General features: G+C 33.1%; 2 protein-coding genes across 2 annotated transcripts; one reads left to right on the top strand and one right to left on the bottom strand.

Annotated features, from left to right (window-relative positions):
- Positions 1-4,784: 4,784 nt before the first annotated feature.
- LOC110709709 (transport inhibitor response 1-like protein) lies at positions 4,785-8,348 on the bottom strand. Its single transcript, XM_021887935.1, has 3 exons — positions 7,288-8,348; positions 6,449-6,950; positions 4,785-6,356 (listed from the first exon to the last, which is right to left on the bottom strand). The coding sequence occupies exons 1-3, from the start codon at positions 7,860-7,862 to the stop codon at positions 5,592-5,594; spliced, it is 1,842 nt and encodes a 613-aa protein (XP_021743627.1). The 5' UTR covers positions 7,863-8,348; the 3' UTR covers positions 4,785-5,591.
- A 10,659-nt stretch (positions 8,349-19,007) lies between these two features.
- Positions 19,008-22,592, top strand: LOC110709710 (GEM-like protein 1). The gene is made up of 4 exons (XM_021887936.1): positions 19,008-19,435; positions 19,531-19,632; positions 20,903-21,174; positions 22,084-22,592. Exons 1-4 carry the CDS (start codon positions 19,075-19,077, stop codon positions 22,261-22,263), a joined length of 915 nt encoding a protein of 304 aa, XP_021743628.1. The 5' UTR covers positions 19,008-19,074; the 3' UTR covers positions 22,264-22,592.
- Positions 22,593-23,104: the final 512 nt, after the last annotated feature.

Genomic DNA, 23,104 nt, shown 5'->3' on the forward strand with positions numbered 1-23,104 from the left:
TCTTGTTGGAAGTAAACTTCACCTCCCGTTGAAATAAATCTGATGTATAAGGAAGAATTTGCTAGTGCAAAACGCTTAGGTTTTTTCATAGATGATTTTTGTAAGCTCATCACTAATCATGTATTTACTTTTATTTAGTAAATAGTACAGTATATACTTGTGTATTTTTAATATCTAGTCTATAAACCTAAAAGGGTACTAAATATCTTGTAATTTTTACAAATGCATGCTCAATATGAAACACATTATATCTTAAAGAGCAGACAATAATATATGAGAAAAACTTTTCTTATTTACTCTGAAACACTTATATATGGAGTAAGAAATAGAGAATTTGTGAGTCTCGTTAAATCGAAATTACTAAAATACCCTTTCTCTAAATCATTCAGAATCTCACAACTAGATGAATCGTGCAACTTCAATAGTAACTTGGTCTTGATATCTACTCTACTCGTAGTTAGTAGGGAGCTCTTTTGTGTCTCAAACTTTATCTTCTTTGGTTTTAAACTTTACACCTCCTTCCCGGGGGGAATGAATGGGAAAGATGAAATTTACAAATTGTGCAAAATGAATAGGACAAAAGGTACGATCGAAGCATCTTATGTATGATGCCAATTTCTAGGAATAGGATGGTGACAATAATTTTATGTTCCTTCTCCCGACAATGCTAGCAAGAACAACAAGATGCTTGCACCTCATTGTTTTTTAGTTATTCAACCTCATTTGACACCAAGATTAATTAATTAAAAATTAGGGGAAAAAAATGTGATTGAATATGAATAAGATATACATATGATCCATGAAAAGCAAAGTTGATAGCGATTTAGCAAAGGTAAGACTATATACATTGTACAAACTATAGAATACCTATATTGTATATTTGGGAAAACGACTTTGATGACGTTTATAGATGCATTATGCACATTTTACGGTATCAATTTAGACCATAATAAATGAATAATTAAGGAATTAATGATTTCTAAACAAGATATATTCCAACACAAGTACGTAATGATATACTCTATATAAAAATAATTGATATTCCTTCCATTATTTACATTCCAAAGATTTAATCAAAGAAAAAGCTTACACCCTTTTTTTGAAAAAAAATTGTCGCATGTTAAAATGAACTCAAGTTGGTGCATGATATGCCAAAAGAACCTTAAGGCCTAGTTCAACCTCTACATGCCTATGTATGTGTACATCATTGCAAAACACTAAGGGGCCGTTTGGTTGGGGTTAATAATCAAAAGGAAAGGGAATGAACATGCCTCATTTCCATTGTTGTTGTTTGTTTGTCACTTTTTTCATTCCCTTTACCCATTTATATATTTGAGTTTACCCAAAATCCTTCTACATTGATTCCCCTAGACTTTTGCATTTCCTTTCCTAAGCCACCACTACACCACCATATCCACACCAGCCACTACCTTACCCAGTTACCCCATCGCCCAGCCACATCGCCGGAAATCGCTGCACCTCCCCCTCTCCTCGCCGGGAACTGTCGCACCTCCCCCTCCCCTCCCCGAAAAACCTTCCCCCACCCACGCAAACCCTAGAAACTCATCCTCCACCCCTTAAAATCGTCGGTCGTCCCTTCCCCTACCAAAGATTCGGAATTTCCCAACCTCTCCACCGCCCAAGATTCCGACACAAGCCACGAGGAGCAACAGGTTCGCGATTTCCAAGTTCTCAGTTAAGCGATCATCGGCGTTTTTTTGGGAATTCGATCTTACTTTTCTCGAATCTGCAGGACGCTAGCCGCTAGGGAGGGTAAGGGAAGGGACGGCCGACGTTTTTCAGGGGGCTGCGAGGGGTGGGGGAAGTGCGAAGACGGGCAGTGAGTTTCGGTGAGGTGGTGGCTGGGCGGTGGAGTGGCTAGAAAAGTGGGGAAGGGGAATTGTGTTGTGGTGATGGTGATTCCCTTTGTTTTTTAAAACAAACAACATACTACATAGAAAGGGTTTCATTCCATTATCTTTCATTCTCTTTATTCATTCCATTCCGATTACCCTGTGCAAACCAAACAGCCCCTAATATCTTTTAGATGTCTAATGCAATCATTAGGAGGCATAATAAGGCTTAACTTCATGCCCTAAGTATTTGAGTTGTGAAGTCAGTTAAGTTGTAAAATTAAGTAGATTAAGGAAATAGACCGAAAAACTTCAATTTAACCGAGTTAAAACACATTAAGGCTGCTTAAGAGCACGTAAATTTCTTTGACACTACACTCACTTTCACCGACCACACTTTTCTCTTCATTGTTATGCATTCTCGTTTTAAACTCTTAAAAACACATGCACTATATGTTTTTTTTACAATGCAACCGTCGAATACCAAAAATTAAAAATTAAAAATAATACATAGTAGTTACAATCTACCACCCACCAAATATCCATAGAGCCCATAGGACGGTCATACTTAGAAAATGATACATGTTAGGTCTTTTTCAATTTCAAGGATTTTTTTATTTTTTTTGGAATTTGGATATTCTTTGGTTGAAGGGCATGATGACGAAAGATAAAACACAGAAAAAATAAAAGCAGAGGCCAGAAATAATATTGCGAGAGGGGTCGTCAAATGTACTATTTCGTACAGTATGGTGATATAAATCATGGCCTACAATACTATAAATCATCCCAATATGAGTTGTGATTCCCATCATTTCATAATAACAAATTAAATTGACATACTCCAAAAAAATATTTCATTTCCATTTCTTTTAGCTTCGATTATTAGCACTCACATATATGTGCAAATGTGACTACTTGACATAACAAACTTTATTACATTTGGTCATTTAGAGTACAATGAAAAGCAATCATTATAAACATACAATGGTTATAACGCCATGTTACATATGAGTACATACCATAGCTGTAAGATAAGATAATATGGGCGTAGTACAATATAACAATAATTGTGATATTCTTACAGAATACATAAAGAAGAATACATAAAGTGATATTTGGACTTTACTAATAAATTTCATACATTTTTTCGTATATGGTTAATTGTTTAAAGAGTATAAGGTGATTTTTAGTGAGAAGATGGGGTAATAATATTGACCATCTTATTATAATGCACCTCTTTCATTCATGGCTATGAATATTATTATTGCAAATAAAGTTTTGTAGTGATATTTGGACTTTACTAATAAATTTCATACATTTTACTTAGTATAGTTTACACGAACTAAGTATCTAAAGTCACTAGATTGAGTGACTTTAATGGGATATACGATGATTTAAAAAGATACAATGAGTGAATTATATGTGATACAACTAAATGAGATGACCTTTGTTGTTAATCTATGGAGGTAAGCGACTAATTTCTTTCATATGAGATTTGAGTTTCATGAAGCAAAAATGATTGGATTCGCCAAGTTCACTCAAATTAATTTAATCCTTGATAATTTATTTATACATCATGCTATACACATGTCTATAACTTTTTTTTGATAGGTAAGAAGAATAACTCAACTAATCAAACGTGTACGCAACACCCCCTCCCGGTCCATACATAGCCAGACTATTGTACTAATTGTTTCTTTTCAAAAGGAGGGTGAACTATTGCTGTTAACATGCAAACCGAAACATAGAAGCAGATAAGGAGAGCTAAAAAGTTGAGTGAAAGAAAGCGATGGAAAATGGTCCACTTGTTTCCCCTTCAACACGAGATATTGGATGGGCTAACTCCCCAAGTCAAGAAATAAAGCTTAACCTTTTCCTCCTTAAGCTTATAGTTAATTAATTAATTAATTAGTTAATTACACAATCAGAAACCACCTTGATTTATTTATTTGTTTTTACAATTATGCAAGTTTCGAATACCAACAAGAGTACAATCAACAAACATTGCCATATTTCTCTCCCCAATAATTATTTCAAAGAAAAAGAAGGGAGAAGGTGAGCACATGGGAGTAACACTTTACAAGGAACATAAACGTATGTTAAAAATCATATTTATCAACATTCCACATTTGCACATTGCTGAACACAACGTAGCACACCATTAAGGAATACGACCATGAAACTAATATTATTACGAGTACAAGTTTCTTGCTAATTTAGAAGGATTATGTGCCCTTTTCAGCTTAAAAGAGGCACAAGGACTGAAAAAAAGGGGTTTAATTTAGAGTTAAGAAATTATCGATTAGGCAAATAATAGGAGGCAACGGTGCCTTCATCTTCGCTCTCAATTCTTACTTGTCTCAAGTCCGACTACATTTAGTTGATTATTCTCGATGATTAAGAATTTTTATCAAGCAAATACAAATCTTTCGTACTCGCACATTGAATTTGAATCCTAAGCGTTTGATCAAACCGCAAAAAGATGTACATTGAATTTGAATCCTAAGCGTTTGATCAAACCGCAAAAAGATACTGAATACCCCTCCACTCAAGGGCATATTATCAAATCGCAAATGTTTGGTAGTCAACATGCTCAACTTTGTTCACTATTCATATACTAACTTTGATCATAGTTTTTTTTTATTAATATATCAAAAACAAATTTTATCCATATCATTGTTTTTTCAAATATTTTTAAATATATAAGAAATTAATAGGGGCATGGAGTATGCCAAATTTAGCCGTCAATTATTCTAGAACAGAGAAACTAATTATTCTAGAACAGAGAAACTAATACATATTTCAATAATTCAAAAACAAGGGTTTCAAAATAAAGATTTGAAAGATTTTTAGAACACTGATGAATATTTGAAGAGGGGGAGGAGGGGCCAGCAGCGTGTACTTGGACAACACTTTGTGAGCATCAATAGATGGGCCTCTGCAATCAAGAATGATCATTCAACATCTAATGAAAAAGGCAGACATTCAGCTCCCACCACATTTAATTTTATTACTGGTCCATCCCCACGAATATGACCAACATTTATTGCCCTTCTTAACATAAACTAAATTTAACAACATAATTAATTTTCTTACAAGTCAGATGATGCTAGGCTACAATCAACACATCTGATAAACAAACATTATTTCTTCAAGGAAATCTGAGAAGGGAATGGGACTTGGTAGTCTCCGGCTATGCCTTCTGCTAGGTTACATTTTAACTACAAAGAAAACCTCCGATTTAGGTCCGTCTCACGAGCATCTTTCCATGTAGAATGATAAATCCGATCCTTGTGATTTTGTATCATGGCAAAAAATGATGCATTGTTCATAAATTCAATAACCTTTCTCCAATTCCAATTTCCATCTCTAGCAGCCTTGTCTTATACAAAGAAAATGAATGCACAAAGAGTAATAAAACATTGAAAATGTGAAAAATGAAAGTAAAAAGAAAAAAAAAAAAAAAAAAATACAGCAACCGCGAATGGATCAGTACCTCCAACCTTATTTTCCTAACTGACCAATTTCTTATGCACTGAGGGGTAAAATCCGCCCTCCTTTGTGATGATTATCCCTTTGCAACTCCAACAGCTCTGAATCAATACATGGTTTTTCATTTATCCACAAGAGCAGCAAGCACCGAGCTGCATCGTTATAAGTGCACCAATAAGGGTGACAAATCATTCTCTGGTTACGGTCAGAGCAACCGAAACATGTCATCACTTGGTAATATCCAGCCTACAAAATCCTCACATATTCTGGTACATCAGTTCTTGGCCCTTCAAGGGATCGATACATATAACACGTATCGACAAATTCTTCCTTATCATCAACAGCTTCCATACGATTAGTAAACACCTCAACTACTAAATGGGGCATTTCTCTAGCAATCTGCCTACAAGCAGGAAGAGTCAACCTACAAGCGGACATCCAAAGAAATCTCATGTTGTAAAGGTGGGGTAAACCAGCTCGTAACACTGAATCACCAAATGGGCTATCCCGAACCTCCAGTTTCAGCAATTTCGGGCAACCCTCCAGAACATATTTGAGTGCCATGTCTGTATCCCCAGCAAACGCAACTGACAAAGTGCGCACCAATTTTCCATATTGCCCAATGTACTCAAATGCCTTATCAGTTAACAGCCCAGAAACTGCAAGACGAGTGAGCTTCTTGCAATTCATGACAATAGCTCCAAAACCTTCATCCATTGGTTCATTGGTGATGTGGTCAGGGCGGTGTCGGCCCATGATACAAAGCCGAAACACCACAAGATCAGGGCAATTCTTTGACATTGCAATCACAGCAGCATTTGTCATCCTTTGGCAGAAATATAATATGGAATGCAATTTCCGACATCCTTCAGAAATAGCAAGCAGACCCACTTCAGACACGAATCCCTCACTGTCTTCCCTGGCATCGATTGGGAACACACGAAGCTCTCTAAGATCCTTGCAATTTGACGCAACAGCTTGAAGCCCTTCATCCCCAACTGTATCTAAAACCTACAAGGAGCAAAAGTGACTCATTCAAACTTTCAAGTTTCAATTATAGACTATCAGCCAAAATAGAGAAAATGAGAGTTCAGGAAACCTACCCAAAAAATCTGGAGATTGTGGCAATGGCAAATCACTGATTTCAACTCCTCGGCATTTATATTAGCATAGCTAAAGTTCAACGAAGTGAGGTTAGCACACACGGGATGGATGGCAGGCAAGAACACCGGCACAATCTCCCTAAAACCCGATAAACAGACAAGAGATTTACAAGCAGCAAAAGCAGCTCGATAATCCAAGTCTTGCTCAGATGGTTGCCAAATCTCCGAAGGACTAAAAGCCCCAGTTCCAAGATGGGTTAGCTGAGGAGCTCGAACCATCAAACGATACAATTGATCAATCGAAACGCAACGATTCACCCTAAGCTTCTTAAAGTTAGGGGATCTAGCTAGGAGCTTCTCCAATGCATTGAAATTAATAGGAAAATCAATGCACTCAAAGCTAAGAGATTCAAGACAAGTCCCAGATTCAGGGAAAAATGAAATCCAATCCACTTCATCATCATTCACTTCATCCTCAAACAGATCCAGCACTCTCAATTGTCTGAACAAAAACCAACAAAACAATTGGAGAAAACTAAAACTATCAACATCAATATTTCTCAACTCTACTAAACTGTACTAAATACAAATACACTTCCCAAATTACATTTACTCTCCAAACTATTCGTTAATTAGCTTTATAAAGCAACTAAAAATCCCCATAAAATCACTTTTAACTTTTTTTCCATTTTCAGATCTGGGCGCTTTTTACACAAATACCAAATCACAACACAAATATAGACAAACATTTGGAAAAGAAAAATCTAATCACTACCCAGATAATTATTCATCAAATGCAAAGTAAATAAATTACTAGTACAAAAATTTGATAAACTAACCTGCACTTTGAAGCAAGAACAGCAAGTCCACTAGTTCCAAAAGCCTCACAACAAACAAGAATAAGCTCCTTTAAAGAAAAGAGAGACTTAGAAATTAGTTCAAGATCAAAATCAGTTACAGTCATACGTTTCAAGTGAATCTTTTCAAGCCAAGGGTAAGCCTGAGAAAAAGCAGATAACCAACGAGTAGAGTGAGCACCCCAGTTCAAAGGCATGAGCCCGAAGTCAGCGAACCGCGGCTTCCCTTTGATGAGCACCGATCTAACCCTCTTGAACCGCTCGGTGACACGGGCAGGACCCACCGCATAGCAGTTCCCGAGGAAGAGGTCGGATCGGGTAAGCGCCTCGGCGCGGTACCACGACTTGCAGACAAGGGAAGCCGCGTTCCTGTCGCGGCGACAGGTCAGGAAGTGGAGAACGTTCTCGAGAACGTTCTCCAACACCTGATCCGGACATGGCGGGGTGTACAAAGAAGAAGACGGGGTGGAAGAAGACATCCCGCCATGGCCGGAAACAGACCCGGACCCGATCGCAGAGTCTTCTTCGGGTCCGGGTCTGTTGTTATTATCTCTCATCCTCCGAGATAGATAGATCGATCTCGGGGGAAGAGAGATAGAATCAAAATCAAAAAAATAAAAACTTTTAAGAAAAAAGAAAAAGAAGAGAGTGATTAGGGTTTTAGTAGAGAAGAAGGAGGAGGATTGGTGGGATGAAAATGAGTGAGAGAGAAAGAGAGGAGAGAGAGAGAAAATGGGGGGAGTGTGGGGGAGAGAGAAGAAGGTTGGAGTTGGGTTTAATAAATAATAATGGAGAAAATTAGGCAGAAAATATAAACAAACAGTGGAGTAAGGTGGTCTGCTTCATTTCAATTTGTAATAACACACCAAAAATTAACATTTTTATTTCTTTTAGGGTGTGCGGTGGTGGTGTGGCATTGGGATTCTTCATTGGTTGGGTTGTGAATTTGTGATTTGGAATTATCTCCCTATGCTTTTGATTACTTTCTCTCTCTAAATTACAGCTCTAAATATGAACAATTAGGGGGGGACTCCCTCCATCTTCCTATACGAGACACTTTATTTTTATATTATCTTGTCGTTCTAAGTTTACTCTAGTAATTCCTCTGTTCACTTTACTTTATCTAATTTGACATTTGTATTTTCAAGCTCTTTTTATAATTGTTTTTTTTATTATTATTATGATTAATATAAGTAAGCAAAAATATAGTCATGTAAAATTATATAGAAGTAAAATTTAATATTAAAAGATAAAAATTATTTAAAGTCGCATAAACAAATTTGGTAATTAAATGAAACAAGTTAAAAAGAAAGCGAATGATACCACATGATAGATCTCAATCGAGTCTTTAAAGGACAAAAATATTCTTTGGGTAAATTCAAAAAGTACGAAGAGAGTAACAATTATACTTGTATGCTTTTTTTAATTTATTTATTCTAAAGAAATTCGTTGCTTTCATTTTCACTTGAAGTGGTTGAGAGAGTTGACCATATTTTTTCTTTTTAGTTAAGAGTAGAGGAGAGGAGGGGGAGTTTTGTAAAATCTCCGTCTGGTGGGCTACGTAGTACGTACAGCCTCCGTATTGGAATATAATATAAGTCAAATACGGAAAGCTAATAAATACAGTACCTCAAAAGCACCTCATTTTGTGGTTTTTTTTTTAATAAAAAAAAACGAATAATTAGTGGTCATTTCATCAATGGTCAAATCACGGTAGTTTGTTGTGTTTTATTGGAGAGTTTTTGAGTTGCGTTAATTATTTTATTTTATTTTATTTATTTATTTTTTTCCCTTTCTTTTGTGATTACAATAAAAATGAATTGGCATCGTTTTTTGTTTTCAATATTTTGTTTTTTTTAAAACCAAAAACAGAAAATAAGAAAAAGGTGTTTCTATTTTTCTGTTGTCAGTTTTCAAAATTATCATGATTTTAATAAGTTTGACAAATTTTTTATTCATTATATGATATATATATATATATATATATTATATAATTTTGAAAAACAAAAAATCAAAAAAAGAAAATCACAGCGATATCAAACGAACCCTGAATAAACATATTGCATATACTCTTATAATCCTACTATAAGAGAAAGATATTTCGTACGTCTCCAACAATGAGTCATGGTCCATTGAAAAGTTGAACCCGAATCTTTTTTTTTTATTAAAAAATGGGAAGGAGTGGAGAGAAAAGATAAAGATCTAAGAAGTACTACCTCAATTAGATCTCAACTCTTATGTTTTTTTTTTTGCTTTAATATTAGAAGGTTAAACACTTTGAAAGTGAACCAGTGAGAGCAAAAGGTAATTTGACATTGAAGTAATTTAAACAAATAATCTACTTTGATTTATTTTTGTTAGAATTAGCTCTAAAATAATTTAAGATAGAATCAAATATATATATAGAAAAAATATAAGTTTTGACAATTTAAGTTGATTTTATATAAGTTGAAAAGGGTGATTTTTTTTTTTTTTTTTTTTAAATGTAAGTTGAAGAGGGCACACTTTTTGACTTCATAAGAGCACCAAATATAGTTTTATGCTAGGATTTTCAAATAAATAAATTGAAATTTCAACAATATTGTTACTTGTATAACTTATGTTAACATAAGGATTGTATTGTATCTATATGAGTATCAACAACTTGATCGAACAATATTGTGGTTTTTATCATTTTACATCCTTGGCAAAATAATAATAAATGCTCCCCCCTCCCCCCCCCCCCCCCAATAATATGCTAGATAATAATAAAGTTAACTAAAATCTTAGATAACTAGATGGGAAGCCCGTGCGATGCACGGTTTTTTATACATAAATCTCATGAAAAAGATTTTTTTCTTAATTTAACCCTAAATTTTTTTTTTATTATTTTGCTTGTTAGAAAACGAATGATTTGTTTTATTTTTATGCAACTCATAATGCAACCTTAATTTACTAATATTAGTTATATGAAAATTATAAGTATGATAGATATTAGAATAAAATCATAATCCTGTTCGTATTTTTTTAACCTATGATTCATTTGTATAACGAAAACACGTTGTTCAACTACACATATATAGTTATAAAATTACTATTTTTCTTTCACAAACAATAACTTAAACCACCATTATTCTTTTACTCTGCATCAACTTTATACAATGAAAAATTAATAGAGTAAACCCAAAACTATAGGGTTAAAATAAAGACGGTAGGAGTAATAGTAAAAGATATGACTTTATAAAATTTTAAATAGTTAAATGAAATATATATATACTACCAAGAGTGTTGCATTACTAAAATTAAATCTTTATAATGAAATTTCATTATCATATGTCTTAATAATAGAGTTATATGTATACACTACTACAATGATTTCTACAATAATAATATAGATATTCTACCAGAAACTATAATACACAAAAAATAAAAATTATCAAAGACATCTCTTACAATCTTTAATTTTTTTTTTCCCTACTATTGTATCATTATAGTTGACTTAGGGTTTGTTCAGATTTACTGGACTGAGTTGAGGTGAACTGAACTGATTGAAGCTGAACTGAACTGAATATTTAATGAGAAAAGGAAATTAGGAACTGACTGAACTGAACTGAAAATAAGCTGAAGAGAACAGACCATTACTTTTTCAATAATTTGTTTCAATTGGCGCATGGACATAATCCCTTCAAATACAGAATAATTAATATTAAGTTACAATTAAGTTCTTTAACAAAATTTAATACGATAAGTAACATAATTAGATTAGGTAAAATAAAACAAAACATACATCTTATAAAATAATGAACAACAATCAATTTATTTTGTTTACCATCAGAAAGCCTTGATATACTTACATTATTTCCAATATTTTTTGTTAATCAACGAATTAGACCTGAAAAAAATTCACACCAGGAAAAAGTGTAGATAAATAATATTCACATGTTTGTGTTTTTTGTATAGTATATATATATTGTCTATTTACAATTGAAAAAAAAAATCAAAATTATATTTTTGAGTGGATGTATACAAATCTTTAATATCATCCTATCTTATATATTTGTGGAGTAGCAAATAAATCTCTTATAAAAATTTTATCTAATCATGAAATGGGTTGCTAGATAAGATAAAAATTGGACATTATTGTTTTTTTTTTTTTTTTGTTTTTTGAAGAATATTGATAAAGACTAAACGTTATTGTTATTTTTTTTTTTTTTGAAGAATATTGATTTTTTTGAAAAAAATTGAAGAATATTAGTTAATTATTAATAATTTATATTTCTTTTAAATTTTTTAAAAAAAATAAAATTGATTGAACGTTTTCTTAAAAACAAAATGAACATATATTTTCCTTTTTCAAATATTTAATTTTAAAGTGTTTGTATATAATAATGTATAATTTATAGTTTTTTTTAATTTAAATCCTAATATCAAAAGATCATCTTTTAAAAAAGATAATTTTTAGTTTTAAAATAATTTAAATAATAAATCATTATTCGTCGTTTTTACCTACGTGACAAAATTTTTAAATTTCATTCATCACTTTGCTTATGTGGCAAGTGAATTTTTTAATTCAAAATCAAAATACAAATCTAACTTTTAATTGGTTGAAATAATACCGTGCGATGCACGAATTGTCATACATATATCTCAAGAAAAGATATTTTCCTATATACTCTAATTTTTAATTTTTTATTTTTTTTATAATTATTTGATTTATTTTACAATTTAATAATTTCAGACAAAAAAATAAACAAATAATAATTTAATTAAAATGATATTGCCAATTACAAAAGTAATTTTTTTTTAATGTAATTTATAATGCCACTTAATTTATTGTTGTTTTGTATTTTATTCGTTGTTGTTGGTTATATGACAATAATATGATATCTTTAAAAAAAATGTAAATATGATATTTCATTGATTACATATTAGCATAAAATCTTTAATGTTTAAAATAATTTAAATCCTAGTCATTATTCGTAGAACAAAATCAAAAATAAAAATATAATTATAATAATCAATTTTGAAAAAAATTGTAGAACAAAGTTGACTTTAATTGATGGAACGTAATCACCCTGTAATTAAAAATAAAAAATTAAGTTAATTTTATGACTTAATTAAGCTACCTAAATCACAAAAAATTGTTTTAATCATACAATTAATTGATAAAAACTACAAGGTTCATTAAAAGATTTAATAAATGTAAACGATTTATAAAGATATAATACCTTCTCATCCAATAAGATTATCAAGCGAGAAATTCGTACTTTGATATTCCAAAGATTTTTGCTCGAATTTAATTCTCTGATTAAATTAGATCTGCATGTAAAAACAAAATTCAGTAAACAAAACATAAACATATAATCATTAAGTATCCTAAATAAACACAATTTAATCAATAATCACAAATATACATGTAAACATGGGTTTTAAAAATTAGGCTAATAATTACCCAGCCATTGATGACCGAATAAAACTGACACAAATTAATGACACAAAATTTGCTTGGTTTGGTTTTGTATTGATACAAAATTTTGTTGGTGTGATATGATACATTAATTTATAATGGTAAATATCACAAATTTTAATTTAATTATAATTAAGGAATAATTTGTATTTCTTATTATAAACACTATCAAAATTTATCTTATAATAGTAGGTATATAAATCTTATATCTAAAGATGATTAGTTTAAAAGATAACTTTTAGTTTTTTAAATAAATTAAATCCTAATAAATCAATATTCGTTGTTTTTACTTACGTGGCAAAACTCTTAAATCTCATTCGTCACTTTTACTTAGGTGGCAAACGAATTTTTTAATTCTAAAATAAAATAGAAATCTAATTTTTAATTGGTCGAAATAATGTCTTTGCTTATGTGGCGTGCCGAATGCTCTCGAAAAATGCCTACTTTATTTATATATATTAGATTAGATGGAAGCCCGTGCGATGCACGTTTTTTCATCTAAGATTTTTAATTATTTGATTTATTGTATTTAATAATTTCAGACAAAGTTACAAAAGTTTAATATTTATTTTTTTACTATAATTTATAATGAATTTATTAAATATAAATAAATTATAAATATGATATTTTTCCGTTATATAAAATCTTTAATGTGAAATGATAAATTTTTAATAATTTAAATCCTAAATCATTATTCATTTATCTTTTATTTTGATAGAATCGCCAACCTCGTCCACAACCAACCTACTACATCAATGGATAATTTGAACTGTGAAATGTTAGCCAATTAAACTGAAATTGATATAAATTAAATCTTTACATTTATATAAAATAAATCAATATATTTACCAATAAATGAAAAATTGCTGCGATATGAAATCAAATCTATGCATTGGAATTTTTTCATCATCTCCAAAAATAACCAAAGCCATCCATATATTAAGTATACAACATCTAACCGTATGCCATTACATAAACAAATAATCGTTAAGTATCCTAAATAAATACAATGTAACTAATAATTACAAATATAAATTTAAACATAAGATTTTAAAAATTACCCGGACATTGATGACCTAAAACTAACACAAAATTCGCTTGATGGGGTTTTGTATTGATACGAAATTATATTTGTGTCGTATGATGTGTTAAATCTGCATGTAAAAAAACATTTAGTAAATAAAACATACATATATAATTGTTGAATATCCCAAATCAATACAATGTAAGTAATAATTAGAAATACTAATTTAAACATAGGATTTTAAAAATTAAGCTAAAAATTACCCGGCCACTGATGACAAAAAATTAACACACAATCGAGGTTTTTTATTGATACGAAATTTTATTTGTGTCATATGATGTGTCAATTTATAATGGTAGGTATCACAAATTTTAATTTAATTATAATTAACGAACAATTTGTATTTCTTATCATAAATACTATCAAAATTTATCTTATAATGACAGGTATCAAACTTTATTATAAGCGTTTATCATTTAAATATTTTTTAGTATATTTTTTTGGATTTCTTATACTCGTAGTATTGAATTAATAAATTTATCTTTTCCTATATTTTTACTTTATTTTTTTTCATTAAAAAAATTTAATTCGTGGATTATAATCTACGTGGCATTAAAATTTTAGTTATATCAAATCTAATTCGTTACTTTTATCTAGGTGGCGACATAATTTTTTAATTCAAAAATAAAATACAAATCTTTCTTATTATTGGTTGAAATAAGTATATTTCTTACGTGGCGCTCCGACTGCTCTCTAAAAATGCCTACTTTATTTATATATATATATTAGATTTGACACAAATTGTTTATTACAACATATAAACTAGATATTATTTCTGATTCATGTATATATACCTCGCCTTTAAAAAATATTAAAAAAAGTAAAAAAATCATTAACTACTACTTCAAAATTAGATAACTTGGCACACACCTTTCTTGCTTTAGTTTTAGTTCGAATAATAATTACCAAAAACTCAACCAATGTAGAAGTAGTATCACTTCTTTCAACACTTTTCGATCGGCTTGAACTTTCCAAACTTATTGTTGATTTAATTTTGGACAAAGAAATCATACATAATCTTGGAGTAGGGTCTTCCTTTATGTACGTAGGAAAATTAGCCATGTGTTTTTAGGTACCTCATAGATAAGAGTTAAGCACAATGCAAGTAGCCACTTTGAGACAATTACAGTGGAGCTACTTTTCCTTTAATTTTAAATCACAGAAATGCTATTAGACATCAAAGGCAATATAATAGAGGCCAATTCAATTTTCCAAATTATCGTTCCCGTAATTTGGTATAAATGTCAGATGATGGAACTTATATCTTATCCTTTGTTGTGGAGGAGAAGAAAAGGCTATTCCCAATCTTTGTTATTTTCCCACAAAACAAAAACTAGAATTAGGTGAGTTGTGCCAACGACTTGGAGAGGTTTAGCTACAAAAAAGCTTCAACATAGCACTATTTTTTTTTTAGGTAATGGCAACGTGCCAACAAATGAGTAAAAAATTTGGGCTCCATCTTGCATGAATGTCATGATCAAATTATTTTTATTTCATTATTTTACTTACAATAATGTAATATTGTGAGTTTTATATATAATTGTTGATGTGCTCTGTACTACTTAATTCATAATATCTCTAATTATTTCATAATATCCGTTTAAAATCTATTTAATTCCCAAACTATATATGTATGCAAGACTAGATATGAACATATGATGTTAAAAGTGATACAAAATTCATAAAGTTGCTCATTATTGTGTGTAACTTGTATCACTTACAAAACTCTTTCATTGTATCATACATATCAACTTGTATGACCTATTAATTTTTTTGTTGTGACGACATTGCATACTAGTACAATTCATTTGTGTGTATTTGTATGAATGTTAATTTCAGTGAACTAGCTAAAAGCAACTTGAATATTGTAATTCAGTAGATTTTATTTTTCATCAACAATATGTGTCAACTTCACAAAAAATAAAAATAAATCAGCCGGCCAACATAAAGCTCCAAGTTTGTGTCATTTAGTACAAATTCCACACCAAGCCCTTAAAATATAATCAACATTTATGCATTCATGAGTCATGACTTTTCATAAAATCGTGAGTAAATAATGAGTGGGAAAATAGGCCAGGATAATAATGATATTTTAACAAGACCTATAAACCTTTAAAAAATAAGGAAAATTCTACTTGGTGACTTCAAGGATTCGGTTTTTCTACGTGGAAGACAAACTTTTTTCCAACTCTCTTAAGTGGCACCAAGGTTTTGAAAATTTAACCACAGTGCCCTTTTTTAGGTTTATGACTAACTTTTTTAGTTAACCATAATTAATTAAAAAATTAAGTAAATTAAAAAAAAAACCACCTGCCAAACCCTACTGCCACCACCACCTACGCCGGAACCCTAACCCCACAGCCCAAACGCCGCCGCCCAGACCTCTCCTACCCTCTTGCGCCGGTCGGCCGACCAACCCAACCCAACCAATCCCTTTCCCTTCCCCGGCCAACAACACAACCTTAGCCACCCACGCAACTTCTCTCCACCACCGCAACCCCTCACTCACCGCAACCATAAGCTGCGAACTCACCACACCCACACGCAACCCCTCACTCACCGCACCTACCCAAGCAACCCCTCAACATCACCAACCGCAACAACCTCCAATTCCGCCACCAACAACCCAAATTTCAGCAGCAATTGAACACCAATTCGTTGCTCACCAACTGTAACCCCTGCTCGCCGCCTGACGCCGCAACAACCAAGGAATTCCGGCCAATATCAGCAATTGCGATCGTCGGCAAACCCCTTAACCTTCCCTCTCACCGCCGGCGATCGCGGTTTACTCTGTTCTTGCGGGTTGTTGTTGATTGTTGAGGCTGGCATTGAAGAGAATTACGGGGCTTGTTTAGTTGGTGGGTGCCGTTGCAATTGTGGGGAGAAGGTAGCCAGTGGACTAGGTTGGAATTGGTGGCGAGGGTTAAGGGGATGATGTTGGTGACGGTGTACAGGTGCGGTGTGTGGCTGGCTGGGTGGTTTCGGGGGTCGGGGGTAGGTTAGATTGGGTGGTCGGCCGGTTTCGGTGGTTAAGGGGAGTGACCGGCCGCTTGTCGACGTGTTTATGGGTGAGGTTAGGGTTTGGCGGTGGGGGAAGGTGGCTGAATTGTGATTTTTTTTTTTTTTTTTCAAAGGTTAACCATTTTAATCATAAAAGTTAGCCATAAACCTAAAAAAGGGCACTATGGTTAATTTTTCAAAACCTTGGTGCCACTTAAGAGAGTTGGAAAAAAGCTCGTCTTCCACGTAGAAAAACTGAATCCTTGAAGCCACCATGTAGAATTTCCCGAAAAATTAAAAAGAATTTTTTTATAAAAAAAGAGAGCACTTAAACATGAAACAAAGCTCAAGTCCTTAAGCAACTTCAATTCAATTCATATCCTCATTGTTTTGGTTCGTTGATTGGGATTATGGAGGGATGTAGTGAGAGTTTTGCTTGCGACAACTTTAATTAATATATGAAGAACAAACTGACTTAAGCCAATAAGTAAGCTGAGGTACAATAATAATGTCTTGTATAGTTCACCTACGTAATAATAGAGTGAGCTGTTTTAGAAGATGTTAGGAAATATGGGTGTAATTGTGTTTGATTAATGCGGAATAAGTCAATGAAAAATAGGAACGAGAAAAACAATAAAAAAGATAAACAAATAAAGAACACAAGGATTTACGTGGTTCGGTCAAATTAGACTAACGTCCACAAGTGGCGGATCCAAAAGCTTCTTCACTATAATGGAGCAAGAACGAGAGAATAATACAAGGAGACCTAAATCTTAATGGCTTAAAAGGGTGTGATCTAATTGATCATCACCTAAAGGATCCTTTTATAATATAAGGAAATCCTAATAAACTCTAAAATATTCCCCAAATTGTCGTCATAGAAGAAATATATAATTTTAGGAAACATTCCATAAAACACGTAAACTTAAACTGGACTAAAAAAACGTCCTACTCGACCATGCTTGGACGTGCCAAGTCGAGCACTTCGTCAACAACGTTTCAGCTTTGCTAGGTTTTCGTAAAACAGCCATAACTTTCTCGTTTCTTATCAAGATTGGGCATATGACTTATGTTGGAAAGCTCTTAAAACAAGCTATTACCTCCAACTTGAATCACCTCAAGATCACTTATAGATTGAGAAATATTTGCATTTAAAGTCAGCCATATTAGATTTTGAGTCACAAATTAACTGAAGGTATTTCTCATAGACTATTTCTAAGTCTTAAAGTTAGTGTGACGAATAAGAATTGAAAGTAGAGAGAGTTTGAGCGATTGGAAAAACATATAACAAGTATAGAAGATGTGCTCTTATAATAATTATAGTTATAGAGACCAATGTCGAGTTGATGCAAGAGATAACCAATTGCAGGGGTATAGGAATTAGATGACTTAGTGTCGGCCAATTAGGGGTATAGAAATGAGATGACTTATTGTCGTAATGGACCAACCGATAGATAGGTTCCGCTAATTTTAAAATTAGACAGTTAGAGATCCATGAAAGTCATAGTCAACCCTATTCTCTAGCTGCCATTGAGCTTGATTTTTCGAAGATGAAGTCGATAAGGAATACTAAGGAGGAGGAAGCTTCAATGGAGGATGGAGAAGGAGGAAGCTCTAATAATGGAGGATGGAGGAAGAAGTAACGACGTCGTTACTTCAATTTGTAACTCAATCTGCCGATTTACAACGATACCCCAAATAATTCATGACTATGTCAATTTTACCTTATTACTCCCTCCGTTTCGTAATAATCGTAATACTTTCTATTTACATCCGTTTGATAATAGTTGCAACACTTCCTAATTTGGCAAAGATCCACTACTATTTTATAATTTCTCTCTCCTACAGACCCCACTTATACTAACTTTTTTTTATTTTTATTTTTATTTTTATTTTTTATTATTTCTCTCTTACAAACTACAGTATTAAATATATCTCCACTAACTATACTTTACACTATTATAAAATTAACCCTATCATCCTTACCCTATAACGTTCCTAAAACTTTATGCAATACCTAGTGTTGCGATTAATATGAAACGAGGGGAGTAAATAACATATTTCGTCAACTAAATAGATTCTCTCATACATTGTATTTTCTAGTATATTAACGTTCCATACTCCATTTTTATAAAAAAAAAAGGATGACTAATCTTGTTTTTTTTAAAAAAAAAAGGATGACTCATCACTCAAACCCAAAAAAAAAAAAAAAAAACAGTTGTAACGGTAAAACCAACCAATGAATCCTTATGGTTTGACTTCAATTCCTTACCCTCATCTCTCTCCAATCACAAATCCTACAACCATGGATCATGAACCTCCCACCCCCACCGTCAATGAATCCAAACCCCCCAAACCCGATAACTTGACTGCCACTTCAACCCCTAACCCTAACCCTAATCCAGACCCAACCCCCAAACCATCATCCGATGAAACCCACTCATCAGAATACGCACCATACCCTAAGCTTGACCCAAACGACGTCGTTCCACCGCCTGACCCCCTTCTCTCTCCTCCTGCTCCTTCCTCTGCCACCACCATGCCGAATGAATCCAACCCTTATGTGTCTGCCGCTCCTGCTCCCACATCATCTTCCAAAAGTATCAACTTTTTAAATTTTGATTTTGAATTAGGGTTTTGATTTTGTGTGATTTGGTGTTTGATTTGATTTGGGTTAATTGGTTTTGGTGTGTAGAAGCGGTGGATACGGTGAAGGATGTGCTGGGGAAATGGGGGAAGAAGGCTGCTGATGCTTCTACTAAGGCGCAGGATCTTGCTGGCAATATGTGGCAGCATTGTAATTCTTTCTATCTCTGTTTTTTTTTTTTTTTTTTTTCTCTATTTGATTGATTTTGTTGTTTTGATTGCTCTGCATTTGTGATTACTCGATGTCGAAATCGTGTCATTTGGTATAAAGTTATGATCTTTATTGTTTTGGTTGGAATTCTGAAATGTAATGATCATTATTATTAGGTAATTCAGATTACATTATCTATATGACAATAGTTTTACATGGAGGAAGTACATTTCGAATTTTGCATGCATTCAGATGTTTTTGCAACAATTAAATTGATGCATTCTATTTAAGGTGTTCATTCCATCTAAAATAAACAGTATAGTTAACAACTCCAGCTACACATTGCAGTTGGGGTTTGAATTTTGATGATAAGGGCAATCTGGAAGCCGGACACTTTCTTATTGTTCTTATCGCTTTATTATTCAAATCTTTAAAAAAAAAAAGCCAAGCATATCCTTTATTTTTGTTGGAATATCGTAGGATATTGTTCAATCGTGCTTTATGTTCTTTTTAGCTAGGAACATGATGTCATTCCATATTGCCTACTTGAATGTTAGGGATTAACTGCAAAAACAGTATCAGGGAAGAAGAATGCTTAGCTGGTTTCAGAAGCTAACAAGCCTAAAATTAATTATTAGCAGTGTATTGTAGATTTGTAGCAGGGTTTTGAAAAACTTTTATGTTTTCTTTGGAGATTAGTCAGTATACAATATGGGGTCACTTCTCAGGCCTGGTTATCTTTGAATTAACAGGAATAAATGAATTGAAAAAGATGCTATAAATTACCAACTGGCCTCTAAAATTATGCTTGTAATTAGTAGCTGACCTCTGCGATTGAACCCTCTTTTGTGTATCTCTGAGAGGAATCTATCATTTGAGGGTGTTACGAGGCTTTGCAGAATTGTAAATGTCTATGCTTTCACTTCCTTTCCAGTTTGACTAAATTTATGATGTTTCACCCTTGTGTATATGGGTTTAATCTGTGTTCGTTGGCTCATCATTTTCCCAAAAGTGCTCTCATTCTATACCTGGCATTGTAGTATGGTGTGTGGACACTTGGACATCACAGCTTTATCCAAAATAACATTAAAAATTAGAAAATGGCCAACTTGGTCATACATCTGTATCATGTATACATATAACCAAGTACTTTTGATGTGTAATGTGAGATTACATTTTAAAGGAACTGCTGCAGTTTATGTTCAAGATTTTGTCTTTATGATCCTTTTGGGAAAGTATTACTTACTATGCTACCGTTTCCTTGAATCAGTGAAAACAAACCCTAGTGTTGCTGATGCTGCTGTTGCAAGAATTACTCAACAAACAAAAGTTATTGCTGAAGGTGGTTATGAAAAGGTCTTCAAGCAAACTTTTGAGACTCTTCCAGAGGAGCAACTTAAGAAGTGGTTTGCTTGCTACCTCTCAACATCTGCTGGTCCAGTCGTGGGAACTCTATATCTGTCAACTGTAAAGCTTGCATTCTGCAGTGACAATCCTCTTTCATACACAAACGGTGACAAAACTGAATGGAGCTACTACAAGGTTAGTGTCCTTCTCTCTAATTTTTGAATGTTATCTGCATCATATACCCTCGTTGATCACCCCATCCTGAGATTATGATAGGTGCTCTTAGATAAAGCGTTGGCCTTTCCAGTGAATTGTCTGAGTTCAGAAATTTAATTTTGCCTCAAGTGTTTTTGAGAACTTTATGCTGATGTTGAATTTACAATTTTCGTGCTTCCATGTATGATTGTTTGAATAGTGAGTATACTCTAGCTGCCCAAATTGTGATTTGTGAGCTAAAAAAATATTAATAGCATGATTTAGTGTGAAGTAATATGCCAGTCATTTTGCCTTTCCTGTCAAGGTATATTGGAGAAAACCTTTTTTGTAATTGCAACGCACTGCTGATACAGCCACTTTTTAGCAATTTTATTACGGGCAAGGCTACCCCTCCCCATCCTAGGCTGGAGTTGATCATAGGTATTTGCAAGCGCTGTGCATTGTATGAACATTATGGATAGCTTGAAACAGGATTAGTCCACTTTATGTGGAATTTTTGCCATGATGTGTCCTATGGTATGGACATTAGGGATATCTTGAAGCAGGATTAGTCCAATTTTTGAGGAATTTTTGCAGTGATATGTCTTATGCTGTTGTATGATAATGCAAGATTGAATGAAAAATGTTTGTAGCTATCATCAACCAATTCATTTTGTTAGGAAATCTTCAATGGAATTGTTGCATTTGTCTATCTTATAATATTATGTCGTCAGTGTCTATTTTACGGATTACTGGCTATCTGCTGCTGAAAATCTGGATGTGGGGTTTCCCCCCTTTTATGCCTGGCTTCATTTCTGCCAGTGTCATGGCTCACCCCAGCTTGCATTTACGTCATGGAGTTTTGGTTTTATGTTTGCTTATCAGTAATTTTTATACTATTTGTATTAGGTGGTTATTCCATTGGATCAGTTGAAAGCAGTTAACCCTTCAACTAGCAAAATAAACTCGGCTGAGAAATACATTCAGATAATCTCAGTTGACAACCACGAGTTTTGGTTCATGGGGTTTGTTTACTATGACAATGCTGTGAAGTATCTGCAAGAAGTGTTGCAGGGACAAAACTCATAGTTGATGCCAAACAAATGATTGTTCAGAGAAGATAATTTATTGTAGATAAACGCTTTTGCAAAATTTGTTATTTTCTAAGACAGGAAATTTGTACATAATGTACTGCTGGTGGGGTTTGTTATGTTATGGGGTTTGATATGTTTGTACACTTCATGTTACGGGGTTTGTTATGTTTGTACAATCGATATGATGTTATTGCTCTATTGATTGTTAGAACCTTGATTATCTTGTTTTTCAAAGATGGATGTAGCGATTGTTTATAGTACTCATTGGTTGTATTTATTGGTGATTCATGCAATATGTAATAAAATTAATCGTGTTTTGTTTTACTTTTCATGATTCTTGTAAGTTTGAGCATTGTATATGATGTTCCATATCTCTTCCAACCAATTAGATGTCTCATGTTCATTTAAAACTTCAACACTGTGGCGTAAGTGGTTATGATAGACTTCCTCCTGGCATGGCTTAAAAACGTAGGCTGGGAACGCCTAACACCTGTGGAGGAAGGGGGGAGGGGTTAGAGGGCTGGCAGGGAGTAGGTAAATGCTGTCATGTGCTGTGGTGAGCATCAAACCCAGCTCGGGCGTCTCCACTGGTAGGAGGTTGGAACTGATGCCTCACTGATTTTTCCTGTGTTGATTGCCTAGCCTATACACTTCTCGTCATGCACGGTGTTTGTGACTTTGTGAGGCATAATCTTCACGTCTAGAACAGCTTCTTGTAAGTTATGATAAATAACTAAAGTAGCCATTTTCAGGAATTATATATTTGAAGAAAACCAAGTCTCGGCTATTGGTTCATCAAAAAAGCCAGGAAAAACATCTGTAAGTTACCTCTACTT

This window comes from Chenopodium quinoa, unplaced genomic scaffold (genome assembly GCF_001683475.1).
Source record: "Chenopodium quinoa cultivar QQ74 unplaced genomic scaffold, ASM168347v1, whole genome shotgun sequence".
Lineage (NCBI taxonomy): Eukaryota > Viridiplantae > Streptophyta > Magnoliopsida > Caryophyllales > Amaranthaceae > Chenopodium > Chenopodium quinoa.

Bases quoted from the DNA above. Each gene is read 5' to 3' on its own strand.
- LOC110709709 (XM_021887935.1), bottom strand. From the start codon at position 7,862: ATGAGAGATAATAACAACAGACCCGGACCCGAAGAAGACTCTGCGATC. The intron at 6,951-7,287 runs GTTAGTTTATCA...GTTTTTGTTCAG, and splicing joins GTTCTTGCTTCAAAGTGCAG to ACAATTGAGAGTGCTGGATC. The intron at 6,357-6,448 runs GTAGGTTTCCTG...TGCTCCTTGTAG, and splicing joins ACAATCTCCAGATTTTTTGG to GTTTTAGATACAGTTGGGGA.
- LOC110709710 (XM_021887936.1), top strand. From the start codon at position 19,075: ATGAATCCTTATGGTTTGACTTCAATTCCTTACCCTCATCTCTCTCCA. The intron at 19,436-19,530 runs GTATCAACTTTT...TTTGGTGTGTAG, and splicing joins TCCCACATCATCTTCCAAAA to AAGCGGTGGATACGGTGAAG. The intron at 21,175-22,083 runs GTTAGTGTCCTT...TATTTGTATTAG, and splicing joins CTGAATGGAGCTACTACAAG to GTGGTTATTCCATTGGATCA.